General features: G+C 45.8%; 1 protein-coding gene across 1 annotated transcript in view; it reads left to right on the top strand.

Moving 5' to 3' along the window:
- Window positions 1–5,494: 5,494 nt before the first annotated feature.
- The window catches only part of P4HA3 (prolyl 4-hydroxylase subunit alpha 3), a 27,947-nt gene continuing 24,016 nt past the window's right edge, over window positions 5,495–9,425 (top strand). The window contains exon 1 of the mRNA XM_032219688.1: window positions 5,495–5,628. Within this exon, the coding sequence (XP_032075579.1) occupies window positions 5,495–5,628 (134 nt within the window). The remainder of the gene's footprint in view (window positions 5,629–9,425) is intronic.

The following is a 9,425-nucleotide window of genomic DNA, read 5'->3' on the forward strand; positions in this document are numbered from 1 at the left end:
TTTGGGAAAAGTGCCAAGAAGAGCAACGAAGAGGATTAAAGGCCTGAAGACAAAAGCACATGAAAACGGTTGCAGGATTTGGATTTGGCTAGTCTGGTGAAAAGAAGGATTAGGGGGGACATGATAGCAGTCTTCTAATATTTGAGGGGCTGCCCCAAAGAAGAGGGGGTCAAATGATTCTCCAAATCATTCTCCAGCTGGGATGAGTTTGATCCTGTGACCCCCAAGGGCATGGACAGGATTATGGGGAGACTCAGTGCTGCCACTTGTGTGCTGCACCCGTGTCCCTCTTGGTTAGTCTCGGCTTCCCGGGAGGTGACACGAGGCTGGCTCCAGGCGATTACCAACGCTTCGTTGAGAGAGGGGTTCTTTCCCACCGCTTTGAAGGAGGCAGTGGTGAGGCCCTGCCTTAAGAAGCCTTCCCTGGACCCAGCTTCTTTAGCCAACTATTGTCCGGTCTCCAACCTTCGCTTTGTAGCGAAGGTTGTTGAGAATGCGGTAGCACGTCAGCTTCCCCAGTCCCTGGATGAAGCTGTCTACCTGGATCCATTTCAGTCGGGTTTCAGGCCCTGATACAGCACGGAGACGGCATTGTTCGTGTTGGTCGATGATCTCTGGCGGGCCCGGAACAGGGGCTGTTCCTCTGTCCTGGTCCTATTAGACCTCTCAGGGACTTTCGATACCATCGACCATGGTATCCCACTGTGACGACTCGAGGGGTTGGGAGTGGGGGGCACCATTTTATGGTGGTTCTCCTCCTACCTGTCGGATCGGTTGCAGTTTGTGTTGACTGGAGGGCAGGGATCGACTCCGAGGCGCGTCACTTGTGGGGTGCCCCAGGGGTCGGTTCTCTCACCCCTTCTGTTCAACATATATATGAAACCACTGGGTGAGATCATCCGTGGTTCTGGGGTATGGTATCATCAATATGCTGATGATACCCAACTTTTCATCTCTACCCCAAACTACCCAAACGATGCCCTCAACGTGATGTCCCGATGCCTGGAGGCTGTGTGGATCTGGATGGGGAGGAACAGGCTCAAGCTCAATCCCTCCAAGATGGAGTGGTTTCCGTCATCCTGATTTGTGCATCTTGTTCCATCTTTGATGATAGGGGGAGAAATTTTAGCCCCCTCAGAGAGGGCCCGCAATCTGGCCGTCGTCCTGGATACGCGGCTTAGTTTAGAAGAACGCCTGATGGCCGTGACCAAAGAGGCCTTTTACCAGGTTCGCCTGGTACGTCAGTTGCGCCCCTTCCTGGATCATGATGCTCTGTGCACAGTCCCTCATTCCCTCGTCCTTTCTCGCCTGGACTACTGTAATGCTCTCTACATGGGGCTGCCCTTGAAGAGCACCCAGAAGCTTCAACTGGCCCAGAATGCGGCTGCACGGGTTGTCATGGGGGCACCCAGGTACTCCCATGTTACACCCCTTTGAGGCGGCCTGCACTGGTTGCCGGCAATGTTCCCTCTAATTTTTTTTCAGTGTGAGCAGAAAAATATAGTGTTTGAGCGGCACATTTTCATGCCTGAGCATCTGAATTTTTTTTCACAGATGTCACCTAAGACAACAACGAAATCAGTATTATTTGAAACTCAAAGTTATGTTTATTCAAGGTACCCGCTTAACTAAAAGTGTTATATAATATCAGTATCACTTAACAACGCCCCTGCTTAGCAACCAAAATGTTGGCTCAGAAAGTCTGGCATTTGAAGCACGCAAGTCTTAAAGCTGTCAAGTTACAAAACCCTTGCACCCCTAACCCTTTTGGAAAAAAAAACCCAGGGGTCTTCAAACCTGACAGCTTTAAGCCTTGTGGACTTCAACTCCCAGAATTCCTCCTCCAGTCATGTTGCAGCAACGTCATCTGCGTGGATCTGCTCCATCTTCGGGGTTTTTTCACAGGGGGCAGGGCTGCCACTGAAGATGCCGACGAGCCCCCGCCACCACTAGAATAACTGCTGCCACCGCCGCCTCCTCCTCCAACAACACCACCACATTTGCTGCCCAGCGCTGCAGCTGAGGTGAAGCCGCTAAAGCTCCCACTGGCACCTCCGCCCATGGCAGCAGCGGCGGTGCCTCCCCCTCCCCGCGGAGCACCTGAGCTGGGCTCTGTGTTACCCTGCCACCGCCGCCGCCTCCTCCATCATGCTTTTGAGAAGCCATGAGGCCTTTTTTTTCCCTGCTCCTGCCCCCTCTGCAGCCTTCCTACTGGCTCCCGCGGCCTCAAAAGCACAGCGTAAGAGGAGGGGGAAGGATAATGCGGGGCCCAGCTCAGGTGCTCCGCGTGGAGGGGGAGGCACCACTGCCACGGGCGGAGGTCCCAGCGGGAGCTTTGGCGGCTTCACCTCAGCCGCAGTATCGGGTGGCGAATCCGGCAGTGCTGTTGGAGGAGGAGGAGGAGGCGGCAGCAGATATTTCGGTGGCGGCGGGGGCTTTGGGGGTTCACTTCAGCCGCAGCGCCGGGTGCAAATGGCTAGGTCCTCCTAGGCGCCGGCTGCGCCACTCATTACCGTCAGTCGCCCCATGTTCAGCAAAGAAAACTCAGGGAAGTCCTTTGCAGGTGGCTAGGATTGGCCGCCCACAAAGGACCTCCCCGGGCTTGCTTTGCTGAACATGGGGCGACTGACACTAGTTTGAGAGGCCGCGGCCAGCGCAAACTACCGTCAGTCGCTCCCTGCTCATCAAAACAAGTCTGGGGAGGTCTGCCGCATAAGCTCCTGCCGCCATCCCCACGCCCGTGTTAATCCTAGATTTTCTGAGGCTCCTCAGCTTCCAGAGCCTGTAACAGAAATCACTGCGCGGCAGTTAGAAACTGCTACGTGGTGCTTTCTTGCCACGTGTGCGGCCGCGCAGCCGCGCACCTTAGAGGGAACAGTGGTTGCCGGTTGTCTTCCGGGTGCGATTCAAGGTACTAATTATGACCTTTAAAGCGCTCCATGGCTCAGGCCCAGGGTACCTGCGAGACCACCGGTAGCTTCCCATCATCCAGTGCGATCCCACAGAGTTGGCCACCTCAGGGTCCTGTCGGCCAGATAGTGTCAGTGAGTGACCCCCCCAGGGGGAGAGCCTTCTCTGTGGGGGCGCCTTCCCTCTGGAATGAGCTGTCCCCGGAGCTTCGCATAATCCCCGACTTCCAGTCCTTCCGACGCGCCCTAAAAAGTTGGCTTTTCCAGCAAGCCAGCTTGGCCTGAACAAAACAAAACAAATTATTGATTACTGTTAATTTTAATTTGAATTCTTTTAAAAAAAAATGTCATTGTCAATTTTAATTGGGCTTGGGATATTCTATTTAATTTTTTTTAACTTTTGTATTATGTGTTTCTTTTAACGTTTGTTTGTTTGTTTGTTTATTATATTTATATGCCGCCCTTTTCCCCCGAAGGGGATTCAGGGCGGCTCACAACTCAAACCAGGGAAGGGGGATACAGACAAAAAATTAAAAAATGACACATAACAATGCATAATTTAAAACACACAACAGTCCAATACCAATTCGAGATGGTGGCAACAGCTCTTTAGCCCCAGGCCTGTCGGAACAGCCAGGTTTTAAGGGCTGTGCGGAAGGCCTGGAGGGGGGTGAGGGTTCGAATCTCCACGGGGAGTTCGTTCCAGAGGGTCGGAGCAGCCACAGAGAAGGCTCTCCTCCGAGTAGTCGCCAGTCGACACTGGCCGGCGGATGGGATTCGGAGGAGGCCTAATCTGTGGGATCTAATCAGTCTAGTGGAGGTAATTGGCAGCAGGTGGTCTCTCAAGTACCCAGGTCCAATACCATGAAGGGCTTTATAAGTGACGACTAGCGCCTTGAAGCGTTGTACGCCGCCCTGAGTCCTTGGGAGAAGGGCGGCATATAAATCAAATAAACCTAAACCTAACTAAAGCCCCGAAAGCAGGACAGGAAACAACGGAGGGAAACTCATCAAGGAGAGAAGCCACCTGGAATTAAGGAGAAACTTCCTAACAGTTAGAACAATTAATCAGAAGGAGGATTCAACATCACGACAACACAACGTGTGGTCTCGAGAGTCCTAGACCGCCGTTGACACTTTTGCCACTGGACGGACCAGTTGGACCTAAACTGTCCCGTAGAGACAGTGAACAGGAAGACAAAGCCTTGCTGGTCTCAGGGACACCACAAAGTCCCTGATTGCGCAAGGGAAGCAGCAGTAGTAGACTTATATACCGCTTCATAGGCCTTTCAGGCCTCTCTAAGCGGTTTACAGAGAGTCAGCATATTGCCCCCAACAATCTGGGTCCTCATTTTACCCACCTCGGAAGGATGGAAGGCTGAGTCAACCCTGAGCCGGTGAGATTTGAACCGCTGACCTGCTGATCTAGCAGTAGCCTGCAGTGCTGCATTTAACCACTGCGCCACCTTGGCTCTTCAAGCACTTCAAGCCAGCGGCAAACAGGCAGCCCCCAGGCAGCCCCCAGGCTGACGAAGTCGGAGACAGCTCCAGAAGGAAGGAAGTGAAAGTGAGTCCATCGGGTGAGGTTTTTTTTTTTCTATTCTGAGAAAGATTGCCCAAAGAAACTTTTTTTTAAAGATAAATTAGTCCTTTAAGTAAAAGAATAAAGCGGCGAATTTAATTCTTATTGGACTGCCTTGGAAAGTTCTTGTTTTTTTCTGGTAACAATATTTTGTGGATTGAAGTGACCGTAACGTTTCCTGTTTCTCCGCTCGAATGAACGGATTGATTTTTTTCCCTCTATTTTTTGTCACCTTATGTTTTGGCTTGAATTAAAACCCTCTTTTTTATTTTAACAAATTCTTCCTACCATTTGTTATTAAATTCCACCAAAGACAATTATGTTTTTATGTTTATGTTTATGTTTATTATATTTATATGCTGCCCTTTTCCCCCGAAGGGGACTCAGGGCGGCTCACAACTCAAACCAGGGAAGGGGGGATACAGACAAAAAATTAAAAAAAGACACATAACAATGCATAATTTAAAACACACGACAGTCATACCATTCGAGACGGGGGCAACACCTCTTTAGCCCCAGGGCTGTCAGAACAGCCAGGTTTTAAGGGCTTTGCGGAAGGCCTGGAGGGTGGTGAGGGTTCGAATCTCCACGGGGACTTCGTTCCAGAGGGTCGGAGAAGGCTCTCCTCCGGGTAGTCGCCAGTCGACACTGGCCGGTGGATGGAATTCGGAGGAGGCCTAATCTGTGGGATCTGATCTGTCTAGTGGAGGTAATTAAAGATTTTTGTTTTCCATAAGCTTGAGATAAGTATGAAAAAGCGGAATCTCCCACTCGGAAACCAGAGTCTGGAGTTCTTTTTTTTGAAACAATGTATCATTTGTTCACTCCTCTTTGATCTGAATGACTTTGTAACTGAAGGGTTTGAAACTTGCTTACAAAATCTGATAAAGAGCCAAGGGCACGAATTGTTTTGACCATAATTGGGACCAGAAGTTTGGTCACCAAGCGATGCAGTTGTTAAGCAAATAATATGACTGTGCCCAATTTTGTGACCGTTTTTACCATGGTCGTTAAGTGGATCACATCATCGTTAAACAAATCCAACTTCCCCAATGAACAGAAGCTAGTTAGGAAGGTCACTAACTGTGACTCCATGTGGTGGGCCTGGTGCGACCATCGTAACTTTGAGGACGAGCCGTAGGCCGTTCTTTTCCAAGGCCGTCATAAGTTCGAACTGTTGTTACAAATGGTTGTGAGTCTATTAATAGTGTAAAGCTTGTTTGGGGTTTTTTTATATGTAGTTTTTATGGAAGAAAAATTTAACCGAGTTAAAAAACGTAATGGAAACTCACCATAGGAGAAACTAAAGGTAATGAGGAAAAATAATAAATAGTGAAAAAAAGAAAATAGGTAAAAATAAGGATTATATCAAAGCAAGTTTTGATCTTCGTGACGGTGTTTATAGATACGTGTATATTTTGCTCTCTCTCTCTCTCTCAAGTTACACCAAAGTTTCCTTCTTTCCGTAACTACGTTTTCTAATCTTCAAAAACATTGATTTTTTTCTTCTTCTTTTTTTTCAGCAAAAAGTCCAGAAAGGGTTTACAGTCACTGATAAATTTAGCTGTTGATCTTTCTCTAACTAAATCAATTTTTCCACCTCTGCTAGCTCTGTCATCTTCAACAGCCATTCTTCCGTTCTGGAAATTTCAGAATCTTTCCATTCCTGCACATACGAATAACCTCAGAGCAATAATCGTATTAAAATGTGTATTTAATCTCTTTCTTTTCTAATTGCTTAACCACCAGTCTCCACAAGAAAATAATCCGATTTCATTTGAATGTTGATCTTTAAAACTCCTTGTACTTATAAAGTAATAAAGATGAGATAAAAACCAAATAAATTAATGTCTTTGAACCTAGAAATTTCTGGCTTTTTTTTACAAATACACCAAGCATAATAAAATGGTTCTTAAAATTGTCCATATTTCCAACATATCTTCGAAGTACATTTATACATTCTAGACATTTTTTTTCTGGAGTCACCAATCAATGGTACATCATTTTTTAAAAAAATCACCTTATGAAATGGGATTTTTAAAACATCTACATAAAATAAATCATTCACTTTCCCATTCCCTGGAAGAGAGACTCAACTCCATCTAATTAAGCACCACAATAGAAAGCAGGAGACTGTGAATTCTAGTCCTGCCTTCGGCTGGGTGATTTTGGGTCAATCACTAAGAGATGGGAAGGTTCTAGTCCCGTCTTAGCCATGAAAGCCGGCTGGGTGACTTTGGGCCAATCAGCAGGAGAGAAAGAGTTCTAGTCCCGCCTTATGAATGAAAGCTGGCTAGGTGACTGGGCCATCACTAGAAGATGGAGAGTTCTAGTCCCGCCTAAGGCATGAAAGCCAGCTGGGTGACTTTGGGCCAATCACCAGGAGACTGAGAGTTCTAGTTCCACCTTAGGAATGAAAGCTGGCTGGGTGACTTTGAGCCAATCAGCAGGAGAGAGAGAGTTCTAGTCCTGCCTTAGGAATGAAAGATGGCTGGGTGACTTTGGGCCAATCACCAGGAGACGGAGTTCTAGTTCCGCCTTAGACATGAAAGCCAGCTGGGTGACTTTGGGCCAATCACCAGGAGACAGGGAGTTCTAGTTCCACCTTAGGAATGAAAGCTGGCTGGGTGACTTTGAGCCAATCAGCAGGAGAGAGAGAGTTCTAGTCCCGCCTTATGAATGAAAGCTGGCTGCGTGACTTTGGGCCAATCAGCAGGAGAGAAAGAGTTCTAGTCCCGCCTTATGAATGAAAGCTGGCTGGGTGACTTTGGGCCAATCAGCAGGATAAAGAGAGAGTTCTAGTCCCGCTTTAGGAATGAAAGCTACCTGGGTGACTGGGCCATGACTAGGAGATGGAGAGTTCTAGTCCTGTCTCAGGAATGAAAGCCGGCTGGGTGACTTTGGGCCAATCAGCAGGAGATGGTGAGTTCTAGTCCAGCCTTAGGAATGAAAGCCAGGAGACTTCTAGTCCCGCCTAAGGCATGAAAGCTGGCTGGGTGACTTTGGGCCATCACCCTCTCTCAGCCTTGCCCACCTCACACGGTTCTGGTTATGGGAAAAATAGGATGAGGAAGGTGTGTCAGACATGTTCGCTGCCTTGAGTTATTTGTAAAAAATAAAATAAATAAAATAAAAACTGCACTTCAACTGCAAGGGGCTGAGAAAGGGGCTAATTGCAAACTTAGAAGGAGAAAATAATCTTTTATAAGCGTAAGACTACCCACTTCCAAGTTTAGCCCCCGAAAACCTGTTTTGTAAAGAGGCCAGGGGGTCTCAAACCTGTATACGAAGGCAGTTGCTCATTTTGAAAGTTGGCAAGATGAAACTAATAACTGGAATGTGTTGATGGAAAGATATGTGCTGAACAGAAGAAACACATCTAACAAAAGAGGAAGTGGAATTGTATTATTTATATATATATATATATATATATATATATATATGTATATATGTATATATGTATATATGTATATGTATATATGTATATATGTATATATGTATATATGTATATATGTATATATGTATATATGTATATATGTATATATGTATATATGTATATATGTATATATGTATATATGTATATATGTATATATGTATATATGTATATATGTATATATGTATATATGTATATATATATACTTAAAGTCACAACCCCTGGTATGCCCAAGTGTGGGAGGAAGGTCACACTTCCACTCTCTGTCATTAGGCTCGTCACAAGAGTCCATCCAGACAGAAACCCAATATTTTTACTGTTGCCTTTGTTATATTTGTGTTTTTATTTTAATAAAATAAAATAAAATACTTTAATAAAAAGTATTTATTTTAATACTTCCTTTATTTATTTATCAGCACAAATAAAAACACACACACACACACACACACACATATATATATATATATATATATATATATATATATATATACACACATACATACATACATACATACATACATACATACATACATACATACATATATATATATATATATATATATATATATATATATATATGTTGTAATATGGTTCCTTGTGTAGGTGTGTGTCCTCCATGGCCTAGTTCATACTAGAGCCTGCAGAGTCACGCTGAATCACACAGGAGAAAACAAACTCCTAGAAAGCCATAACAACCTGATAGTGAATAACATAACATTCTGAGATGTGCTCTACCATTGACATCCAGGATTTGACCATATATAGAGAGAACTTTCCTGAAGCAGTAGATTAGAAATTGTACTTTTACAGGCTGTTTTGTATCACATGCTATTTGCTCCTCCTGCCTTTGTTCTATCCCAATAAAAGGGGCTACCAGACCCCCAATCTGGGTCGCTCCATCCCGAGAAAATTTGTCTCCTGTCTTTTCTCAACATTGGCATCATGGGCGAACAGCGGAAACTTCACATATATATATATATATATATAAGCCTTCAGGGGCTTTGGAGGAGAGGTGGAGCCCCTCTTCTTTGGGGCAGACCCTCAAATACTGGAATCCTGCTATCATGTCACCCTCCAGCCCTTCTTTTATCCTGGTGTCAGGAGTCCAAATAGCATCCAAAAGTAAATCAGAGTCCGAGGCAAAGTATTGCTCAAAGTTCCAATTGATGAAGAGAGACATGTTGGCACATCTGGGAAAACCTGAATCTGAAAGCTTCCCGGTTTTCCCATCCAGTTGCAAGTTCAAGATCTTTCCCCCTCCACACCCACAAGTCCATCCCATGGTCCAATCTCCCACTGCCACGCTGGCAGCTTCCACCCATCCAGTTCCGGTCAGGTGCAGAGGTGCAGAGACAACGGATGACCTTGGTTTTCTAGAAAGAATGTTGTTATGGCTGCATATCATCTAACTCCGTACGATCCTCCCTCCCATTTTCCCACCATAGAGAATGGATAGTGGAATAATAGAAAGTGTGGCAGTCCAAAGACCCACAAGGAAAGA

This window comes from Thamnophis elegans, chromosome 6 (assembly GCF_009769535.1).
Source record: "Thamnophis elegans isolate rThaEle1 chromosome 6, rThaEle1.pri, whole genome shotgun sequence".
In the NCBI taxonomy this organism is placed as follows: Eukaryota; Metazoa; Chordata; class Lepidosauria; order Squamata; family Colubridae; genus Thamnophis; species Thamnophis elegans.